At 36.2% G+C, this 23,369-nt stretch overlaps 2 protein-coding genes and 1 long non-coding RNA gene across 5 annotated transcripts; 2 read left to right on the top strand and 1 right to left on the bottom strand.

Annotated features, from left to right (window-relative positions):
• Nucleotides 1–566: 566 nt before the first annotated feature.
• On the bottom strand, nt 567–2,602 carry LOC110879771. 3 transcript variants are annotated; one of them, XR_004868054.1, is made up of 3 exons: nt 2,366–2,602; nt 1,246–2,182; nt 567–1,071 (listed from the first exon to the last, which is right to left on the bottom strand). XR_004868054.1 is itself a non-coding variant. In XM_022128299.2 (2 exons), exon 2 carries the CDS (start codon nt 2,168–2,170, stop codon nt 1,490–1,492), a length of 681 nt encoding a protein of 226 aa, XP_021983991.1. In that variant the 5' UTR covers nt 2,171–2,182; nt 2,366–2,601; the 3' UTR covers nt 1,140–1,489. The 3 variants fall into 3 exon arrangements, 1 of the variants encoding a protein (XP_021983991.1); XR_004868055.1 differs by having other exon boundaries at nt 1,246–2,068; nt 2,366–2,598; XM_022128299.2 differs by lacking the exon at nt 567–1,071 and having other exon boundaries at nt 1,140–2,182; nt 2,366–2,601.
• Nucleotides 2,603–3,907: 1,305 nt separating this feature from the next.
• On the top strand, nt 3,908–7,876 carry LOC110879772 (mannose-1-phosphate guanyltransferase alpha). The gene is made up of 14 exons (XM_022128300.2): nt 3,908–4,169; nt 4,479–4,576; nt 4,720–4,820; nt 4,919–4,997; nt 5,083–5,143; nt 5,225–5,271; nt 5,388–5,480; nt 5,597–5,687; nt 5,786–5,834; nt 5,934–6,050; nt 6,140–6,287; nt 7,218–7,310; nt 7,392–7,503; nt 7,584–7,876. The coding sequence occupies exons 1-14, from the start codon at nt 4,106–4,108 to the stop codon at nt 7,682–7,684; spliced, it is 1,254 nt and encodes a 417-aa protein (XP_021983992.1). The 5' UTR covers nt 3,908–4,105; the 3' UTR covers nt 7,685–7,876.
• Nucleotides 7,877–8,835: 959 nt separating this feature from the next.
• On the top strand, nt 8,836–12,274 carry LOC110879773. The gene is made up of 2 exons (XR_004868052.1): nt 8,836–8,981; nt 11,860–12,274. It is a non-coding gene; the product is annotated as an uncharacterized LOC110879773 (long non-coding RNA).
• The last annotated feature ends 11,095 nt before the right edge of the window (nt 12,275–23,369 follow it).

Here is a 23,369-nt window from a genome sequence, read left to right as displayed (position 1 = left end):
CATGACTTGACTTGTGAGTTTTCAGTAATTAACTACAATACATAAAAGTCTCTTAATAATGAATTGGTTTGGTAGGGGTGTTTGATCATGTGAAATATATAACACACATTCCTTAAGCTCAATAATATTTTTATGGTTTCTATAATTTCCTGCGTTAAGAGAAAAAATAAAATATAATAAGATGTATGTTGATTACAGTGAATATTAACAAATTCGCTTTAATCTACTTTAGACCATGGGGTATGGTGGGGCTTGGGTTGGGGCATTGGTTAACACGTGGAATGGGAGCCCTCCCACCACTCAAACCCACGCCCATGGGGTATGGTGGGGCTTGGGTTGGGAGGCATGAGTTTGGTTTGGCCATTGAGAGCCTGCCATATCACTTGCTAGCCCGCCCCACGCCCGGCTTCAAACCCACGCCAATGGGGGTCATGCCCAAAACCCACGCCCAACCCAAGCCCCCGGGGTGGTGACTTGGACGTTTTCAGCCAACCCACGCCCCAACCCAAGCCCCATACCCCATGGCCTTACTTGATTGCGAGTTTTCTTTCATAACACAATGTATCTTTAAGCCGGTAGAAATCACTATCACGTCTTATTAATTTGGTAGCCTCAACCTCATGTCTTTGTTTGATAATAGATTACCACCTTAATATCACGTCTTGTTTATTTGGTAGTCTCAACCTCGTGTCTTTTGTTGATAAAAAATTACCACCTTAAAGTTAGGTCAAATTAGTTATCCCAACAGTTGCCCAACGACAAGAGAGTATATGCACTAATCGGCCTTTTGCCGAGAGTTAGCGCCTTATGTGTTAGCGCCTTATGTCCAAGGCTTGATGCAAAACTACTATGGAGCCGGGGGTCTCACTGGAAGCAGCCTCTCTATTCCTTCGGGGTAGAGGTAAGGCTGTCTGCATCTTACCCTCCTCAGACGCTATCTTAGTTTTGCTATTGATGGGATTTACTGAGTATGATGATGATGATGATGAACAACTGCCCAACGAATATACGTTTGCTGTAATGGAACCACACTCCAATAGTTCTCGCAATTATTCTTTCAATCCTGCAACTCTAAAGATGCCATTTTGTGAGATGCTTTTGACAGTGACTGATCTAAACCAAAATTCAAGTGACTGATCTAAACCAAAATTTCAAGAGCAACATTCAAATTTTTTTTACCGTACTTCATACAATGTAAACGAAACAAAAATAGAAACACGATAATAAATAAATTTAAAAAAATACCTAATAGATTTCTCTTTGGATTTTGAAAGCTTGAAATCGAGCCCTTACATCCTTTTCCTTCACTTTATCAAAAGTTTCTCTTTCGATCGCACAAATTAGAGCATCACACAAATACTCTTCACCCATTCGATTGCGTAAATATGTCTTGATTAGCTTGATTTTAGAGAAAACGGTTGCAACTGGTAAAACCAATGCTAGTGACTTTCGCATCATAGGATCCAGCACTACGAACAAAACCCATTAATCAATACTGATTTGCAATCTTTTCTTCCTTACTATGCTTAGTGATTTTCGCATCACAGGATCGCTTTTGGTTCGAGAGATTGTTGCATTTTTGTGCCGCCTTATTATGTAAACTGTTAAGTAACCCAACATGTTTTTTTAAGGCACCTGGTTTACTCCAATTACAAAAGCCTCCACTTACAAAAGCCTCTCTTCCACCTTGATTACCAACACTTTCATTAAACAAGTAACAACATAAGCAATATGCCTTTTCTTGTTTAGTGCTATACTCCAACCAATCATATTTATCAAACCATTTCACATTAAAACGTCTCCGACCACTAGAATAGTTTGTCCATTTAAAGTCATGACCTCGTGGTTGAAAAGCCTTTTTAACAAGATACGCTCTCCTTATGTCATCTATTTGATTAGGATGATAACTAGCAATAGGTGGTCTATCAGAGGGATCCGAAGGAAGATCAGCCAAATCGATTGTATTTCGTATTGAAGGACTTAAAGCCGAAGGAATATTTAGACCAATATCATCATTTTCTTGCATATCATTATCAATATTTGAACTTGGACCGATATCTACATTTGCCTGGATACCATCATCAATATTTAAACTTGGAGTTGGACCAATATCATCATTTTCTTGGAATTTTCGTTTAAAAAAATTGCTAATAAGACTTTGTTTTTTCATCTTCCAAGTTCCCTAATTTTTGAAGAAACAAAATTTAAACCATAATCAATTCTGATATACAAATAAACCCTAATCAATTCCAATTTACACATAAACCCTAATCCATAATCAATGCTAACCATAAACAATCATTCAATTGCCCATAAACAATTCCAAATTAACAATTTATATAAACAAGAAGAAGTGGAAGAATACCCAAATTGGTAGGCGACCGGAACTGGTCGGAGTAGGCTGGCCGGATGTCAGAGATTCGGAGGCCGGAGCAGCGGCTGGCCGGCAGCAGCAGTGGGTCCTCGATGGTTCTGTGAGGTCGCTGAAGCAGTGTTCTTTTGAGATTGTCCCGCCTTCAAAAACAAAGAACAAAGGGAGTGGGCTTTTGTATTTGTTTGGGCTTTCAATTAAACTTTAAGAGTACAAGGGTGAAGGGTGTAGGGCTATTGAGGAGGGGTAGCGTAATATTTTTTTTTTCGGGTAGTGGAATGGAAAAAACGATGAAACGAAAAAAATTTGCACTTACAGTGAAAAGTTAAAGGGTAGCAGAGACTACCCTACGTGCATGATAGGTCCGCCCCTGGCTTTTGAGATACGTTCACTAGTAATGAAGAAATAAATAGAGATGGTTGCTAATAACCGATGAAGCAAGGAAGTAAAAGAACAAAAAAGAGAAGTCTAGCAAAGGCTTTTTAATTTAATGGAAAAGTGTCTCATAAGACAATACCTAAACCAATATCTTGTAACACCGTTACACCCCTATCATGAAAGTAATATTGTTTGATTGATCTTATGAATCATGATTTTGTTGTTGAAGACCAAACAAGAACCTCACATAAGGTCCAACGTAAATTGTAGTACTCTCATTTGAGATCATTTAATTAATTTTGGAGTTCTTTGGATCTATTGTGTATGGGGCGTCAAATATGTTTCGCAAGATTGGTTTCAAGATTTATATTCTACTTTATTGTTTGAATATAAAGTTCCCAAGATTTTTTTTCGGTCGATATAAGACCCAATTTTTATTTTCATGGAGTCTGAACATTTTAGAAAATCAGTACTCAGTTGTATCGCAAAATATATAAGAGGGTACCAGGTGCACTACGCTTCCGCATTTGCGCAGTGTCGGAGGTGGGGCGGACCGCTTCACGATTTGATGTACACAAACTTACCCTACACTTTGTGCAAGAGGCCGTTTACATGGCTTGAACCGATGGCCTCAAGGTCACAAAGCAACAACCTTACCAGTTGCTCTAAGGTTCGCTCTCAAAACCTAAAAGAGATTTATGAATAGAAAAAAAGATCTTTTTCAATATAACAAATATAACCATCGCTCATATTCTCAACAACCAGTCAACCAATAAGTTTCAAGCTTACATTAACAAAACTTGAATGTGAAAGCTCCACTATCTCCGTAATGCATATACAACACACTTTCTATTCACATTTCACACATCCCATAACACAACCTCCTCAGTATATAAAAATCTTTAAAAGGGGGCACAAACACAGGGGCACGGAAGTTGAATGTGAAAGCTCGACCACCTTCGTAACACATATACAACACACTTTCTATTCACATTTCACACCTCCCAAAACATAAAACAAAGCCTCGGTATATTTAAGGGGCGACAAAACAGGAAACTTGAATGTGAAAGCTCCACCGTCTTCGTAACACATATACAACATATACTTTCTATTCGCATTTCACATATCCGTAACACATAGCCTAGCTATATAAAAATCTTTAAAAGGATCCCAAGTGGGCATAGAGATATACCATCTAATTATCCCGGATCGAGTGGTCCACTTCAAATTCACTCCTCCCTCAACATTTCAACCACACAGTCACACTCCCAGATTCAGATCCACACCAATCTCATTCAGTAACAAATTAGGCGCCAATTACAATTCAGCAATTCATAGTTTGATTCAAGGTATCGAATGGGGATGACGACCACAGATGAAAGAGCTGTTGCTGTGATCATGGTTGGTGGTCCCACCAAAGGTCTCGTCTTAACTTCAATTGCTTCTATAACTTATTACAAATTTTCATTCTTACTCGATTACAATTCACTAGATCTCCTACTGTTTAGCTGATCATACTACTTGTGTTATTGCACACTTCACCATCTTAATTTGCAGTTGATTTGCTTTCTTATTGTGTTAAATTTGAGAAATTATGCATGTGTTCAAGTTTACCACCTGCAATTACATGTATTTTTCAGTGGAATTTGATTGTGAAGAGAATTTTTTCTACTTTTTTGGTGTAATAATTATATGTTACAAGTTTTTCTTCTTTTTTGTTGTTATTTAGGTACTCGGTTCAGGCCATTGTCACTCAATATTCCAAAGCCACTTTTCCCACTGGCAGGACAACCGATGGTTCATCATCCGATCTCTGCGTGTAAAAGGGTATGCAACTCTATGTACTAACTAAACTGAAGCTAAAAAAATCAGTTAGTTATTGTTAGATTTAGAAGCAGACTCATGATCATAAAGTTTCATGTTCAAAATATTTAACTTAATATTCGTATGCATAATTGTTTCTGTTATAGATACCAAACCTAGTACAGATCTATCTTGTTGGTTTCTACGAGGAGCGTGAGTTTGCCTTATACGTGTCTTCCATATCTAACGAGCTCAGAGTCCCTGTCAAGTAACATCTCAATCCTTTTATTCTTGAAATATATGCCTTTCTTTTATGGTGTTGAATTCATCATGCTATCGTGTTTGCTTTGTATGATTCTAAAATAGATACTTGAAAGAGGACAAGCCACATGGGTCTGCTGGTGGACTTTACAATTTTAGAGATCTGATCATGGAAGATAATCCGGTACTAACCTTCACTTTCATATTCTTGATTAACTTCATCAAGTGATAAAGAACGTTAACGTGTTACCATTTTTTTTTCCTGACAGTCACACATCTTCTTGCTGAACTGTGATGTTTGCTGCAGTTTCCCGTTACCTGAGATGCTAGGTAACTAGACTCGTTGTAAAATTTATCGTGGAAATAATGCTGACGTGAAAATTAAATTTCTAACGTTTCATATTTTTATAGAGGCTCATAAAAGATATGGTGGGATGGGAACGATCCTTGTAATAAAGGTTAGTATAGTGTACAAATAATAATAATATAAATAATTGGTAAATGAATTTCATTTGATCCGCTCATATGTTATTTCTTGTTTTTTTTTTTTTTTTTTTTCTGTTTTGTTTTGTAGGTTTCCCCTGATACAGCATACCAATTTGGGGAGCTGGTAGCTGATGCTAACACCAATGAATTGCTGCATTATACTGAGAAACCTGAAACTTTTGTATGTGCTTGACTAAAGTCAAAGTCAACCACTTGGCTTGTTAAACAAATTAAGTTATTCCTTCCTTGCATCAAACGCGAGTGCTCTTTTGGTCTAATATTTTATCTGATTTACAGGTCAGTGACAGAATAAATTGTGGTGTTTACGTATTTACACCAGAGATTTTCACTGCTATTCAGGGTGTTTCCACACAGCTAAAAGACAGAGGTTACTTTTTTATTTTATTTTTTCTACGATTTTCTGTTATCAGTTTTGCGTCACTCGGTGCACTTCCTAATCTATATCTATAATATATTCTCTTGCAGCTAATCTTAGGCGTCAATCCAGCTTTGAAGCCCTACAGTCAGCAACAAGGTACTACTGTAGTGACTTAAACTTCCCTATTTTTGTATTGTGGATACATTCGAATAAAATGCTTCTGAAAAATGATAACAATACAAATACATCTGACAGGAGTCTTCCTGCAGAGTATGTAAGATTAGATCAAGATATATTATCACCGCTTGCAGGGAAGAAACAGTTGTACACATATGAAACTATGGATTTTTGGGAACAAATAAAAACGCCTGGGTAAGCAGTCATCGTAAGCATAAAGCATTCATCTAATCTTTTTTTCAGTCGTTAATAACTTAATATGCCTTTTTTTCACATTTATGCAGAATGTCGTTGAAATGTTCTGGCCTGTATCTTTCCCTATTTCGGTACACCTCACCTCGGCTTTTGACCGAAGGGGATGGTACAAAAAGCGCCACCATAATTGGCGATGTTTATATTCACCCGTCAGCAAAGGTTCATCCAACTGCAAAGGTAAGTGGGCTCCACCATTTACGGGTCATTTTAAGTTCTCCTTCGATTATATCAAAATCTTGAGTGTTGTGTTTATGTAGAAATGAAACTTTTTGCGGAGACAAGTGACAACAAGAATGTTCATTTTCATACAATGTCGTTTGGATCTTTAATATCAAAGTTGGCTAAATGGATGGGTTAGGTAATGGGTGAAAATAGATGATATCTGGTAACGGGTCAATATAGGTTAGGTTGATCTGAGAAGTGAGAACTTCTTGTCCAAAAATGTATATTTTCAATAGGAGTAAAGTACGCGGATGGTCCCTGTGGTTTACCAAAATTTTAGATTTGGTCCCTAGCTTTCCAAAAGTGTATGGTCCCTGTGGTTTGCACTTTGTAACGCATTTAGTTCCTAGCTTTTTCCAAAAGTACATGGATGGTCCCTGTGGTTTGTACTTTGTAACGCATTTAGTCCCTAACTTGGACATGCTAAAACCTTTAGATTTGATTTGTTGGTTGGGCACTAAATGCGTTACAAAGTGCAAACCACAAGGACCATCCGTTTACTTTTGGAAAACCTAGGGACCAAATCCAAAGTTTTGGTAAACCACAGGGACCATCCATGTACTTTTGGAAAACCTAGGGACCAAATCCAAAATTTTGGTAAACCACAACGACCATCTGTTTCCTTTACTCTATTTGCAATAATGAACTAATTTGTTTTAGATAAAATGATAAAGAGGAGGCTTTATGCATTATAAATACGCTTTTAGCGACTGTCAACTCCCAGCCCGTTTCCTTTAAAGCAAATCTTTTTTTTACCCATTTGACTATTTAGAGGCAAAACATAACCGTACTGATGAACCGACCCATTCATGGTAAATAAGTTGAAATACCAACCTCTATTCAGTATGATAAGTTACTTGCTATATTAATTTCTAATATGCACAGCTTGGTCCAAATGTCTCGATATCTGCGAATGCACGTGTAGGAGCTGGTGTGAGGTTGATCAACTGTATCATTCTTGACGATGTTGAAATCAAGGTGTAGAAATTTACAGTTTAGCACTGGCCCGCAGGCTTAAAGGATTACGTGTAACTTAATATCATTATCATGTGATTTCAGGAAAATGCCGTTGTAATTCACTCAATTGTCGGCTGGAAATGTTCAATCGGGCGGTGGTCACGTGTCCAGGCTGAAGGAGATCACAATGCAAAGCTTGGAGTGACAATTCTCGGTAAGTGTCCAAATAGTCAAAGCTTTGACTTTAGAAGTCAACTTTCACTAAGAATTGTATTGTACTAAAATAAAATGCAGGTGAAGCTGTAAATGTTGAAGATGAAGTAGTGGTAATCAATTGCATTGTTCTTCCTAACAAGACTCTTAATGTTAGTGTTCAACAAGAGATTATCTTGTAACAAAGCAAGATTTCACATCATTTCTCCAGCTTCTTGTTCCCAGCTGTAATAATATAATAAAGTTAGTATGGAATTTTTATTCTTTTTATTGTGTGATCATATAAGGGTCATTTGTATTATTTCATAAATTTGCATCTAATCTTGAAACTTTGTTTGGATATTGATTTATGCAAGCATGACCGTTTTTTTTTTTTTTTTTTTTTTACCTTTTTTTATGATTCAGAGATTATATGGTTATTCGTCGAAGCTTATGGTATATTATACTTTTGATCAGTAAATATAAATTCGTTAAAATATATAGTGCATTCAGTATTGAATATAAGTTGATAAAAGCCTACCAAGTCAAACATTTCACTATTTCAGCATCATAAAATGAGTTTTATTTTTGGTTGTAGGTTATAACTTAACACCCAAGATATCTTGACCATCTATTAAGTAATCCATGGCTAAGATTAAATAACTGAGACTGAACAAAAACAAGGAGGCGCGTGAGTTAGTCTAAGGGTATTCTAGTACATCCAAGTCAATAATTTTTTTCTCCTCCAATTCCTCCTGTTTTTAAAATGTTAATAACTTTTTTCATACGACATTATTTTTTTATAAAATTGCACCATAAAAACGAGCGTTTTTTATCTTTAAAATGAGCATACTATTGTTATACTGTTGAAAAAAAGTTTTCGATAACCCAGATGCGTAAAGCGCAATGGACAAAAAACACCAAAAATTAATTTTTTTTCTAAAACGCAATGGATAAAAAACAATTTTTTTTTCTAAAACACAATGAATTAAAAACACAAAATAAATTGTTCTTTCTAAAACGCAATGTACGAAAAACACAAAAGAAAGTGTTCTTTTTTAAACGCAATGGACTAAAAACATAAAAGAACGTGTCGTTTCTAAAACACAATATGTAACATCCAAAAAACGGGTTTGGTAATTTAAATCCGTTTAATATAAAGGAACGGGTAAAATACCGTTAGTGGTAAATGTGAACCCCAAAACAATATCTAGGAACGAATTAACCTAGTAGTAACATGTATATAAGTAACAAGGCAATGAGTTTTAGTCTCACATCTAATCAAAACGAAACTTGAGGGACCAAAACCGTTCAAAGGGAAACATGAGTTTTAATAAATAAAATTAAAACACAACATACACACTTATTGTGTTGATCTCCAGGAGAAGAAAAGGGGTGCAAACCCTAGTTCATAAAGAATCTTCAAAATTGAAGGGAAATTGGAGCTCAAACCCATTAACGAGCATGAATTAATGATCACCTACACAAGATGATCACAAGGTATGTTAAAATTTTATAGTTGGTGAAGTTTTCTAATTGAAGAAAATCTAGGGGATATGAATTGATGGGTAAACCATGAGAAAAATAGTGAATTAAGTAACAATGGAAGTGTTCTTGCTTTGTGAAATCTTCGATTTTATGAAATAATGAACATATGTTATGTGTGAATGATTGTTCATAAAAGTGTGAAATGGGTTTGTGATCATAGGATGAGAAACCCCAAATTGTTGTATGAATTGGTTAGATATGATGATATTGTTGGGCATGATTGCAAAGCTTAATTGAGTTTAGTTGTATTTGGCTAATTAAAACAAGAAGAGGGAAAATGAGCATAGGATACTTGTACTATGTGATTAGAAAGTAGTATGCACACCAAATGTTTGATGAAATGCTTGAATTATTAGCTAATGCACACATACATTTAAGCATGTGCAGTTTCAATGTGGTTCATGTTCTATATAGAAATTTGTGAGAATTATTGTATCATATGATCTCTAACATGTTTATGATTCTTAGCATAAATTATGAACATGAATTGATGATTTAAAGTTGAGTTTGGTTCATAATTCCAAAAGATTAGCAAAGCTAATTGGAAGTAATTATTGTTGCGCACCTGTTTTGAAAATTTCATATAAAATCAACCGTAGCTCGGTTTAAGGCATATCATATATGGTTGGAAAGCTATCAGAGCGTATTACATTTTGAATGTGAACATATTGAGCTAATTCACATCGTATAAAGGGTGATAATGCAGAATTACAGCAGCATGGTTAATTAGTACAGCATGTTGATTGAAGCAAAACGTGTTGCTGTCCTGTTTTTGTAAAATTCATATAAATTCATGTATACATCGTATGGAGACGTTCTTTATATGCCTGGAGAGCTATTTCAATAAGCTGCGTTTCGTTAGTTTACTTGAAAACCTGATTCGAAAGTTAAAAGGGTGAAAATGTTGAATTACAGCAGCATGATTAATTAGTACAGCATGATGATTTAAAATAGTATTAAGAATGATGATATAACAGATTGGTTAAGGTGTTTGCCCGTCCTAAACGGGTCAGATGAACAAAGAGTGCTTTAGTGAAAGAATGGTCAAAGTGTTTACCCGTCATGAACGGGTCAAACGAACAAAGAATGTCACGTGTTAAGGGACGGAACTAATACATAAGCATGTTTATATACGGAAAATGGTGTGCCTAACAAAGTAATGTGCTTGGAGGAAATTGAATGATTGTGATTGTACGTGTGTATGTAAATAAAATTTACATTGAGTATATGTAGTACGAATTTATAGGTGGCTCTATTAGTAAGTTCGAATCTAATAGAATTTCAAGGTGTATGTAAGGTTTGGATAAAAAATATGTAAGCACGCATTTTAGATTTAGTATGTACAGTAGAAACTCGATAAATTAATACTCGATTATTTAATAAACTCTCTAAGATAATATTTTTTGTCGGTCCCGACTCGGGGATAGGGTGCTAAATTAATAATTCGCTAAAATTATAAGATAATACATTTTTTATAATTTCTTTAGACCCCATATAAAATATAAATTAATAATTCCTTATATATAGCATATTACATGAATGATTTATGAAGGTTTCTTGAAAAATGACTCAATTGTCTTTTGTTTTTTTGTTGAAATCAATTTCCCCTTGAATCTCGTCTCTAATTTTCCTTAGCATGGTAAGAACTTCTGGTGTTGTTTTCTCATAGCTCAACAAGAAATTGTTCAATGTGATTGCCACTTTAATAGCTTCGTTTCGCGAAGGGGGCTCCATTGTAGAACTTTCATCATCTTCTTCATCGATATCATCTTTATTAATTCCAATAACGCTTTCAATAATTTCTTCATCAGTCAACAACTGTGCAACTACATTTTCTTCTGGGTGAGTCAGAACATCTTCGACATCCATTGCATTGCGATAACCCAACTCTTTGATCAAATTCTGGAGTTCTTGAGTGCTTTCACCACCTTCATCTGAGTTCTCAAAAGTCATGTTATCTGTTGATCGAAGTTTACAATGACGAAAGCAGTTCGCAATTGTATTTGCACGAACATCCATAGTCCATGCTGAAATTGCAAGATTCATTGCATCTAATACATTTTTTGCTGGATTTGGAACCCCTAATTCATAACCCTCCAAAAGACTTCTATGAAATCGACGACGATAACGCATCTTAAAAGCTCGTATGATCCCCGTGTCATAAGGTTGAATTTTTGAAGTTGTGTTTGGTGGCAAGTGAGAGATACTCTAAAGACCGCTTAACTGTATTCGATATTGTCGCTTGACTCACCTGCAAACCATAGTTACTATGAACCCATTCTTGCAACTGCTTTTGAGTGAGACTTGGATTATCCTTGTTGTGCTTGCATAATGCTCTTCGAATCTCGTCTGTCATTGTTGTTTTTTTTTTCACACCTTTAAGATTGGAAGCCATGTTGTGTGTATGATTTGTTTGTGTTAATCTATTTTGATCTTGTATTTATATAGAAAATATTTTTAATGTCCATAAAGTGATATATTGAACACAAGAAGCATAATAAGGTGAGAGATTGAAGGTTTCTTTCAAATTGGCCGTTCATTTGATATACATGCATTGTATACAATAATTAAGTGAAAGCTTGAAAGTTGTTCGTAAACTAAGTATTCTACTATAAATTAATAAAATATTAATTAATATATAAATTAATAATTATTCATTTATCGATTAATTAATAACTCTTTTAATTAATAAATTTTGGTGGTCCCAAGTGTATTATTTTATAGAGTTTCTACTACACTAATGAATGTATTTTGTACATTCAAAGGCATGGGTTTCATGCGTACAAATATAAATGGTACTAATCAGGTTGCTATGGAGAATGAAATGAAGTGCAGGTACATCATTGTTGGATCATTAAAGGATTGACACGGAAATGTAAAATTGGAAGTCAGGGAGTTATCCGGATGACATGCATTTAAGAATGGAACGTGATATGGCTATTTAATTACGTATTTTAGATTACGCTTAATGTCACCAAGTACTAATAATGTGAATGTATGTGGTGACCACAGGTTACACAGATCATTACTATTAATCACAAGGGACAAGCGAGTGAAGATCGAGTCAAAGAACGTGGATTGTATAGAAGGATGGTCACTTGATCGTAGTCACATGTTATATTTGAAATATATAAATTAAAAGATGAATGATGAAATTATTTTAAATGAGTTGTCCTTAGATGTTTATTAAGTATGTTAGGACATGTATAAAGAAAGAAATTTTAAGGTTTGTATTTTTCGCTGCGTCTTTTCAATTAAATAGTGTCAGGGTTTTACACAATAGACTAAAAACATAAAAGAAAATGTTTTTTCTAAAACGCAATGGACTAAAAACATAAAAAAAAATGAGTTTTTTCATTGTGTTATTGAACGTAATAGACAAAAAACACAATAAAATGTGTTTTTCATTGTGTTATAAAACACAAACTAAAAACGTAATGGTCTAAAACACGACAAAATATGTTTCATCATTGTGTTATAAAACGCAATGGAAACAACAAAATAAAATGCAATGAATTAGTGTGTTTTATAAAACACAAAATACAAAACGTAATCAATTAGATGTGTTATTGTGTTTTAGAAATATACGGTAGATGTTGAAAAATACATATAAGAGTGTCATGTGTGGGTCTAAGGTGACGTTTTGACCTGTAGAAAACAATACATAATTGAAAATGTTGACATGTTAAATAATTAGTAAAATTGCGTCAAACAAATATTTAAAAAAAGAGAAAAATGCCCGGATAGTCCCTGTGGTTTTGCATTTTTTCACCTATAGTCCCCAACTTTCTAAAATTACCTGAATAGTCCCCAACTTTTCATTTTTTGTTCCCGGATAGTCCCTGGGTCTAACTTCTGTTTGTTTTCTCTGTTAAGTGGGTGTGAAATAACAAAAATACCCCTTCCTTTAAAAGGCCAAACCATAGAGACTATCCGGGTCTAACTTCAGTTTTCTCTATTTCCACCGCCACCACCACCACCACCACCACCACCACCACCACCACCACCACCACCACCACCACCACCACCAGGTTCACAATTTCACAATTATTTCATTTTAAATCCACCGTGCACAGATGGTGGGGCTAATTGCATTTTACAAAGATGGATGCCAATTTAACATCATCTCTACCTGGAAGAAAGCATCAGAGACACTCGCATCTTTTCACAAACTCGGAGGAAAGATAAATTTTTAACCCGAGACTTCTCGCGATGTAATAGAGAAACGAGAGGGGAGTTCCTGGGTTCATCCGCCATGAAGAGTTGACAGTATCAAAATCTCCAGTTTCTGAATAGTTTCAGCTTCAAAAACGTACTCACCACCACCGAACCATCGGAAGTCACCGTACTCATCACCATCACCTCCTTCCACCTCCACCCCGGAAAAAAACTAACCACCACCGCAAAGCCTTCACCATCACCTCCTTTCACCTCCACGCCAGAAAAAACTAACCACCACCGCAAACCCTTCCTTCCCTTGTTTCCCCTCTCTGCCGGCAATAAACTGTCCACCACTCCAATCGATATTTCCGGTTACATGCCTCAATCAATCTGATTCTCCTCTAAAAAATACACACACAACTCTGTGTTCTTGGTGTTTCTTAATGAGCTCAGCAATGGCGGTTGAAGATGAACATGAAAATCTGAAGTAATCAGATTTTAGAACCATTGATTTATGTTTTTTGATTTTCGATTTCTCTCTAAAACATGCAGGTCTTGTCAATGGTAGAAACAATGTTTTTCATTTCAGAATTGAGAGAGAACAGGTAATAAAAAGTGGGGTGGGGTGGTAGGAAAAAGATGTGGGGTGATGAAAAGGAACTAATGTGGGGATTACGTTATTTTGTTTTTTTTAGTAAGGGTATTTTTGTCATTTCACACCCACTTAACAGAGATAACAAACTGAAGTTAGACCCAGAGACTATCCGGGAACAAAAAATAAAAAGTTAGGGACTATTCAGGTAATTTTAGAAAGTTGGAGACTATAGGTGAAAAAATGCAAAACCACAGGGACTATCCAGACATTTTTCTCTAAAAAAAAATCAAACCACTTTTGCAAAACTTAAAATTGTGTTTTGACCTGTACGTTCATCCTCGTCATCTTGATGTAATCATCCTTTCCATGGGTCCACTATCAACATAGTTTTTGCAAAAGACAAAATGAAAATACAACAAATTAGATAATGGGGGAGGGTTATATAGAAAACTCTATAAATTTAAGAAAACTCTGGAAACTCAAAATTCCCCCTATTTTTACCCAACCTTCCGACATTTTTTTTTTAAAAAAAATAACACATATAATATACATGTTTTTAAGAGTTTTGGGCCAAAAAAAAACAAAAAAACAAAAAAACGCTGAAGGGATGTTTTAAAAAAAATAAACAAATTTCAACAATGTCCGGGTGACTAACATGTGTTAGGCAACAAAGGCTGAAACTTGCTGAAATTTGTTTTTTTTTTAAAGATTCCTTCGGCGCTTTTTTGTTTTTTTTTTTTTTTTTTTTTGCCCAAAACTCTTAAAAACATGTATATTACATGTGTTATTTTAAAAAAAAAAAAAAAAGTCGGGAGCTTTGAGTTTCCCAGGTTTTCTCAAAATGGAGGGTTTTCTACCTAGCTTTAGCCTTAGATAATGTTATAAGAGAAATTGTAAACTTACTTAAAGAGGGATATCGGTTCTTGCACCAAGGTCATAGCCTGCAGGTTTTTTGTATTTCAGCTCTGTTTTCAAGGCCCTTTTTCCCAATTACGGGGGTAATGCGGTAAGAGGTGGTTACGCCGCTCCTAGTGTCGGAGGTGGTGGTGGCGGTGCAAGGGTGAGATGAATCGTAAAAGAGAAAGACGTAGTTAGTTTTTTTTTTTTATATATATAGGATTTCATGATACTAATATGTGGCTGACTAAAATGTCATTCGCTATGTTTTTTTATCTTTGTCATGTGTCACTCTACTATTACTTCCTACATTTTTTACCTAAAAGAAACTTTCTACTTGATCTTTTCCCTATAATTTAAAGCTCATATCAACAATTAATAAAGATTAAATGCATTTTAAGTACAATGAGTATAACAAAAATAACCTTATTTATATTTATATGAAAACAATATTTTAAATTTCTGTCGACAAAACTAGTCAAAATTTTTGGTTAACTAGTGGACCGTTTCGATAAGAAGTTTTATAAATTGGGCTTCAGCCCACAATACCCTTGGCCCATTCTTCGATAAGATCTTTTGTAAATTGGGCTCCGTGGGAAGCTCAAAACCCATAAAAACACCATTTTGATCATAATTTTTTTTCAAGATCTTTTTATGATAATTAATTCTTAAACATTCATTGTCATTTTCTTAAGATCTTTTTATGATAATAAGCATAGTGAATATAATCAATTATTTGAAAACTGCAAAAATAAATAAATAAATAAATAGACTACAAGCTATTGACAAACAACTAGACCTGACTCATCGTCCGAGATGAATTTTGGGCCGACCCCATTCCGGGTGTTTAACAGTTGGTTAGGGTTTAGGAGATGGAGGAGATACACTCGGTGGGTCTGGGGAGGGAGGTGGGGGTGGGGTAGGTGATGTTGTTTTGAGTAGGAAGCTGAAGGTAGTGAAAGATCTTATTAAGGAGTGGAGAATTAAAAAGAAAGTATAGGAGGAGAAGGAGGTAGCGGAAGCGAAGGTAGTGGTTAATAGGCTGGAAAGTCTAGCTGAAAATCGTATCCTGACCAACGAGGAGAGGAAATTATGGAAAGAATACAAAGTATCTCTGAAGAAATGGGGCTGGATAAAATTGCATGATATCCATCAGAAGGCGAAACTGGACTGGATTATACATGGGGACGAAAAATCAGCCTTCTTTCACGGGGTGGTTAATGGGAGGAAGGCTAGGAATAGAGTGAGCGGGTTGATGATTAATGGGCATTGGGAGAATAGACCTAGGATTATTAAAGATTGTGTTCTAGAATTCTTTAAAAAAATTAAGGAACCGGTATAAGTGAGACCAAGGATGACGGGGGACGGGTTTCCTCAACTTTCGGATGGAGATAAAAGTTTATTGGTGGAGCCTTTTTCTAATGTCGAAATGGGATTGTGGAGGAGATAAATCCCCGAGGCCGGACGAGTTTTCCGTTGCTTATATCAAGAAATTTTGGGACAAATTAGAGGGGTTTTTCCAGACTATCATGGATGAGTTCTTTGTCCATGGGGCCACAAGTAAGTGTTGCAACTCCTATTTTGTGGCTTTGATTCCAAAGGTGGTGGACCCGATTGTGTTGTCGGACTTTAGACCTATTTCCCTCATAGGTGTTATCAGCAAGTTGGTTTCCAAGATTCTTGCGAATAGATTTAAATTGGTTTTGGGTTTTCTAATTTCTCCAGAGCAAACGGCGTCTGTCAAAGGAATGAATATATTAGATGGCCCCCTAATTGTTAAAGAGGTGGTGAATGGGGTTAAAAAGAAGAAGAAACAACTTTTACTTTTTAAGGTCGATCTTGAGAAGGCGTATGATTGCGTGTCTTAGAGCTTTCTTGTGAACTGTATGCACCATATGGGATTCCCGACGAAGTGGAAAAACTGGATAATGGGGGGGAAGGCCTCTATATTGGTGAACGGGTCACCAACCAAAGAGTATGAGCTTAAAAGGGGGTTGAGGCAAGGATATCCTTTATCTCCTTTTTTATTCACAATAGTTATGGAGGCTCTCCACGTAATGATGGCTAAAGCGGTAAATGCAGACACTTTTAAAGGGGTTAAATTACCGAACGGGGGACCATATTTATCTCACTTATTATATGCGGATGATGCTTTGTTTGTGGGGGAATAGTCGAAAGATAATCTTAGGAACCTTAACCGTATCCTTATCCTGGGGTGCTTTCATTTAGCTTCGGGCCTAAGTAAATTACACGAAAAGTAGGGTGTTTAGGGTAGGGGTGGGAGATGAGAAGGTGGTTGAATTTGCTAAAATTCTAAATTACCAAAGAGGGGAATTCCCGTTCACGTATCTCAGACTTCCTATTGGGGCAAGTATCAATCGGATCGCTAATTGGAAATGCATGGTGGATAGGTTCAACAAAAAATTATCGGCTTGGAAGGCCAAGCTCCTCTTTTTTTTTGGTAGAATCACGCTTCTCAAGTCGGATTTGGGTTCCCTTGCCATATACTACTTGTCCGTTTTCAAGGCGCCGAGCAAGGTCATTAAGTCGCTTGAAGGCATTCGGCGTAAGTTCCTTTGGGGTAGAGCTATCTTGGCGAGAAAGATTAGATGGGTGGCTTGGGATAAGATTTTAAAGTCAAATAAAATGGGCGGGTTAAGAGTGGGCGGGTTAGACTTATCTCTCCAGGCTAAGTGGTGGTGGCAGTTTAAGGAGGATGGGAATCTTCTATGGGCGAGAGTGGACTCTTCCTTACACAGTGGCGGAAGGGGAAATAATATTGTCCCTAAAAAAAGGTTTAGGGGGTATGTGGAATTCAATCATTGTTGTGAACATTGAGCTTAACAAGTTCAGTTTGGACTTAAATGAGGGTCTGGTGTGTGAGGTTGGGAAAGGAGACAAAGTGTCGTTTTGGCATGACAGTTGGGTCACGGACGGAAGACTGAAAGACAGGTTTCCCGGCTTGTATGTCAAGTCCAAGCAGAAGACGGCTATGGTTCAGGATTGTTACGTTAGAAGGCATGGCATAATATTATGGGGACTGGAGTGGAAAGTTCAGATTTCGAACACAGTCGATAGTTCAGAGCTGAACGCAATGCAACAGATCCTGGGCAACATAATTTTTTGGAAGTTAGCGACTCGTGGAAATGGAAAACAATCAACGGGAAGGAAGATTTCACGGTCTGAACAATCAGAAAAGAAGTTGGTTGAGAAGATGTATGTTAATGAGCAAAAAAGCCAGTTCGTTTAGGAAAAAAATAGCGACGTTGAAGGCTAATTGTTTTGTATGGAGGGCGTTAGTGGCCAGAAGTGTGTCGGTTGGAGACGGGTAATATGCGGTTCGTGGGATCAAAGTAGATACGGTATACCACCACTTAGTTAGTTGTAACATCGCTAAGTCGGTATGGTGGACGGTGTGTGTGTGGTTGAAAATCCCAATTCCAGGTCAGTTTGTTTCGGTTTCCCAAATAATCTTACGCTATTTGAGTTTAGAGATGGCTGCCATGAAGAAGAAGGCCGTGTACGCGGTATTTATATTGACACCGTGGAAACTCTGGATAAACATAAACAAACGAGTCTTCGAGCACAAGTTCGCGACAACTACATCTATTGTGGAGAGTATTAAAGTCGAGCCTTACTGGTGGATGCTGAAAAGAAGTAAGATGGCTAGCCTAAGCATGGAGAGCTGGAGCACTTTTGAAGATTTAGACTTTGGTTAATGAGTGTGTTGATGTTGTGTTTCTTTGGTGTATGTTTGGTTTCTGCATATGGGGTATGTTGTTTCCTTAGCTGCTGGCTAAGGGGCTTCTTTTGGTTTCTCAATAAAGTGTTTTGCTTAGCTGGCAAAAAAAAAAAATATAACCGGTTTAACCGATCTCAGTTATGTTGTAGAAATATGAGATTTACCACCTCCATAATGTAAAAATAATAGAATTTACCTTTTTTCTTATTTGTTATGTAACGCTCCGCGTTTCTGTACTTTCCTTATTTGGAAAGTGTAATCGTATTTCTATTTTTTGGAGACTTGTGATCGTATCACGTTCCTATTTTATTCTCAATCTTGTAATCCGAGACTTTGATCTTAACGAAATTCCATACTTTATGCATATGTGTTATACATATAATCAATCGTTAATTACATGTTTACTTACAATTTAATAATTGTTATACATTCGAAACGCTATTCACGGTAAGAAATTTGTGCATACATACGCTTTCCATACTTGAAAACATGTTAAAGTACAAAGTTTTAGCATAAAATGATTAACATATAAAAGTTCAGGGACTAAAATGCAATAAAACTAAAAATTGGCTAAATGAGGCGTGGCTCTACGCGAAGCCTCACCCCATTTAGCTTGGCGGCCGCCAAGCCCCTTAATCCGCAGATTATTGTTTCCAGCTCTTGGGTTGGCCAATTCCTTCCACCTTTCTTCTTCCCCAATCACCATACAACCTTCTTTAACACTAAACCCTAATCCTCCATTATAAAACCAAGTCTCCATTATAAAACCAAGCCTCCATCACCTCATTTTTCACTTTTCCAACTCTCTTACACTCTCAAAACACTCCCAAATCAGTTGCAAACACAAGAAAAGGCAGAATTATTCTTAGTTCCAAAGTGAATCCAAACTCACCTTTTTTCATCTTTTCTTATTCTTGAAAGATTGGAACACCTCTAGGAGTGTTTCCAAAAGTTTACCATGGTAAACCAAGGTGGAACATCACCATTTTGAGGTCCAAACTTTTTATTTTGAAGATTTATATTGCAAACTCTTTACAAACTTAACTTTCTTGCATGAATCTTGTGCCTATCTTGTTCCTGAACCCATATATGGTTATGGGACTTGTATAAGGTTGATTCTTATGAGTTTAGAGGTGCAAACACCCTCTAAACTTTCTGTTTTGACAAGGTTTTAGATGACCTACAAGTGATGAAACCATCCAAGCTCACCACCTTCAATATGGTGAGACTTGTGTTATGGTAAAGGTGTGAACCATGGAAGCCTTTGCTTTCTAAACTTATTCCACCACCTCACTTGATGTTTTGTTCATGTTCAACTAAGTAGTTTCCTAGACCCAAAGTAAGTTAACTCCGTCTCGCCTCCAACATTTTCCATGTTGGGTATGACACGCCCGGGTTGTTCTTATTTGGCTACTTAGTATCTTAGTAGATTAGTTGTATTCTTACTTTCATTCATGACCAACCGGGTTATCAACTATGTTGATAACTTTGTGTTTTGGCGAATCATACAATGAGGTAATCATACCTCCATGCTTGACTTATATGATACTACATGAAAATACATGATGGACCTATAATATATTCTATATAAAATATAATATACTTAACTGAATTCTTGATGTTAACCGGGTTATGGTTATATATCACGAATATAGGTTATATTATCTTTGTTCTAAATTCCTCGTTTATGATTTTAATGGGCAAGTTTAGACCCATGAAATCACATAAAATCTTAGTGTCAAATCGGGTGTTTAAGACAAGATATATATTTTCGTGTACGTACTTTTATATACTTAATTTCCAAATCCGAATCCTTCACCAAATCCGAATACTCACACACCTTCGTTTCCCCAATGTATGGTAACTTCGGTGTTCCATTCTCAACGCTCGTCAAACTCATGGTTACTAGGAAAGCTTTGCAAAACCTTGAGTATACATGATCCCCTTTTTGTTTTAACACTTTTTGTAACAACTCTCATTAAAATTAATAATTAGAATGATAATTAGTCAATAAGGAAACCCTAATTAAGACACCCGAATGATTTGGCACTAACCCTAAAATTTTCGAAACAATTGGAATCAGGATCAGGGCCCCTAAAACTTAGGGGGGGTAAACCCTAGTTATAATTATCTACAGAAAGCGTTGTAAAAATTTCGAATTAACACGAAACCAACTCAGCAAGCCTAGCGGGGACACAAGGCTACCCTAGGGTAGATTGCTACCCCAGGCGCGTCGCGACAGGACCAGGGACATCTCCCGCGACTCGCGGGAGGTACCAAATTTGGGTAAAAATAGGGGGGTCTGGGATTAAATCAGATTGCTCATTTCGACGAAAAAACTCACAATATACGTTGAGTTATGCTTAAATTACTACCAAACACACACTAATATCGAATCGCTGCCGCAGAACAGGGTAATTACTCGATCGCTATTACGATTCAGTTTCCGGGATCAATATACCCAAAGAATGTCTAAGTGCCGCCCACATTGGGCTATGCTTTGTCGTTTGTCGGTAATCCGATAAATGAGTTGAAGCATTGTACTTTGTCGTTGTCGATAATTCGATAATGAGTTGAAGTACTATACTTTGTCGTTTGTCATTTTGATAAATGAGTTGAAGTATTGCACTTGGTCATTCATTGCGAGTATTTGATCTCGGGAAATTATCGTAACTGCTGTATTGATCACTAACTCTGTTTTGTGTGCATTATTGTGAAATTAGGTTAACAGGGATAAAATCATATTCTGTCAGTACTAAATCTGCAATGTGAGTCATTCTCTTTTTATCAATTGTTTTACAATACTCCAAACCAATTTTTCAAAGTTATAATTACAGTGATTAAGTTTATGTAATCACCAAATTACAGCCGGTATATGGGGTATTGTGCACAGTATTATTATTGTTTTAATCACATTAGGTGGGCGAGCCTAAAAGAAAGTGATATACGTCACTCATTGGGCCAGCCAATGGTGATATGACCACAGTCACAGAGCTGGTCTGTGACAAATACCTATTCTTGAAATGTTGGTTGATAATAAACATATGTAAAAACTCTTAATACTGTGAATTATAACAAATGTGTCATTTTCAGTAAAATGAATGATTCACTCAGTATTTCCCCGCTGACAAAATCTTTTTCAAACATGTTTCAGGTGATCTGCTGTAAATCAGGAAAAGTGCTGAGGAGCATTTCAAGCTTAAAATAGTGGCTCAATATAAAATGAATAAAGATGTTTTAAAATAAGAATTTATCACTAAACTTATGTATTGTAAATTATCGGGGTTTTTCCCGAATTGTGAAATAAAAATAATCGGGAAAAATTTTGCTTTACAACGATCCTGATGTTCAAAATTTTCCGCTGCGAAACTCAATTAAACAAATATCACGGGGTTTCTGTCCCGCTGCTCAGGAAACAGGTCAAACCGGGTCGGGGGCCGTGACAGAAACAAGGTGGTATCAGAGCCACTGAGTTAAGCTAATTAAGTATTTAAACAATACTTAATTTTTCCTGATTGCTATTATGTGATTATGTGATTATGTGCTTTTAACTGATTATTTGTTAGTTACAGTATGGGTAAACAAAAGTTGCAAGATATCTATCTTAAATTAGATAGATCAATTTACGAGAAAGGAAGTTCGTCTAAAACTAAAATTTCAAAGCTCCCTACGATTCCTGAGGAAGGAATATTTGTGCAAAAAGCGAATTATGAAAATCCGCTTTCTCCTAGAAAAAGGAATATGATTATTAAGAAAAGTAAGGAGCAAATCAGAGAAAAGAAAATTAAAAAGGAAACCTTGTAGTTACTTAAGAAATCCCCTTGGGAAGATAAACTCGATGAAAAATGGGCAAATTTATATATGCTAGCCACTGTGGCAGAACATGCAAATCTTTAAAGATGCCCTAAAATTTGCAAGCAGTACTTCCCAATAAGTAAATAAATAAAAGTGAAATAAATTTGAGTGTGTTTTCCTGTATTTTGTACAAATAGTGTGCAATAAAACTTCCATGTTATTTGTTAAACTTTGTTCCAAAGTTTTAACTTGATATTTTGTGCATTTTGCATATATGCTACACAGCATGAACGAGATATCTGAAGCTTTTCAGAACCTCAATCTGTACCCAGTGAACATAGAAGTTTCTCATGAATTCACGGGATATCTTGCTGATGTAGACCAACCTGTAAAACTCCCTACTCCACCAGTGACCAAACCAAAAAGGAAGCCAAAGAAAAATTATGTATGGGGAAGCCGTATACGTAAGAAAAAGTCAGTTACAAAAACCCCTAAAACTAGTAAACCTTTAGACAAAGGAAAAGCGATTATATTCCAGGAAAACCCTAATCCACAAGAACAGGAAACTGAAGCCAATGATGAATCTAAGCAAATGGAGGAACAGTTTGATCAGTATTCTCAGGAAATAGAAATAGAAATAGGGCAAGGTTCTAACCCAACCCAGGTAGAAGTTGGAGAGAGTTCTAATCAAATCAGAAGAGTTACTTTTCAGGATCAGATAGATATTTTACTAGAAAAATGTGAGACTATGCAACCTGCCAGTCCGAGTATTTTTACCTATCCTACTGAAAACCCAATACCTATGAACCTTACACCAACAATCACTGAACCAATAATCCATGACCAACCTGTAGAAATGGAAGAATGGTGGACCAACGATTGGCAATTTCAAAATATTGTCAATAACGCTTACTCATTTCTTCCACAGTTCGACCCAGAACCCCTACCTAATCCACCAATGAGCAATGAAAATCTGGCTGAACTTCGCCATTTCGGTGAAGAGTTGATGGATGCAGGGAATAGAATTAGGGAAATAGGGGGACAGATTGCCTGGAAATATGACGAGAGGGAATTCCGTTTCTAGAATAACAACTAGGAGGATGGGAAAGTTATCTTTGTATAATAGTAAAAGTAAATAGTGAAACCAGTT

This window comes from Helianthus annuus, chromosome 9, assembly GCF_002127325.2.
Source record: "Helianthus annuus cultivar XRQ/B chromosome 9, HanXRQr2.0-SUNRISE, whole genome shotgun sequence".
Classification (NCBI taxonomy): Eukaryota; Viridiplantae; Streptophyta; class Magnoliopsida; order Asterales; family Asteraceae; genus Helianthus; species Helianthus annuus.
Note: the sequence above shows the minus strand (reverse complement) of the source record. Positions and strands in the feature narration are given on the sequence as shown.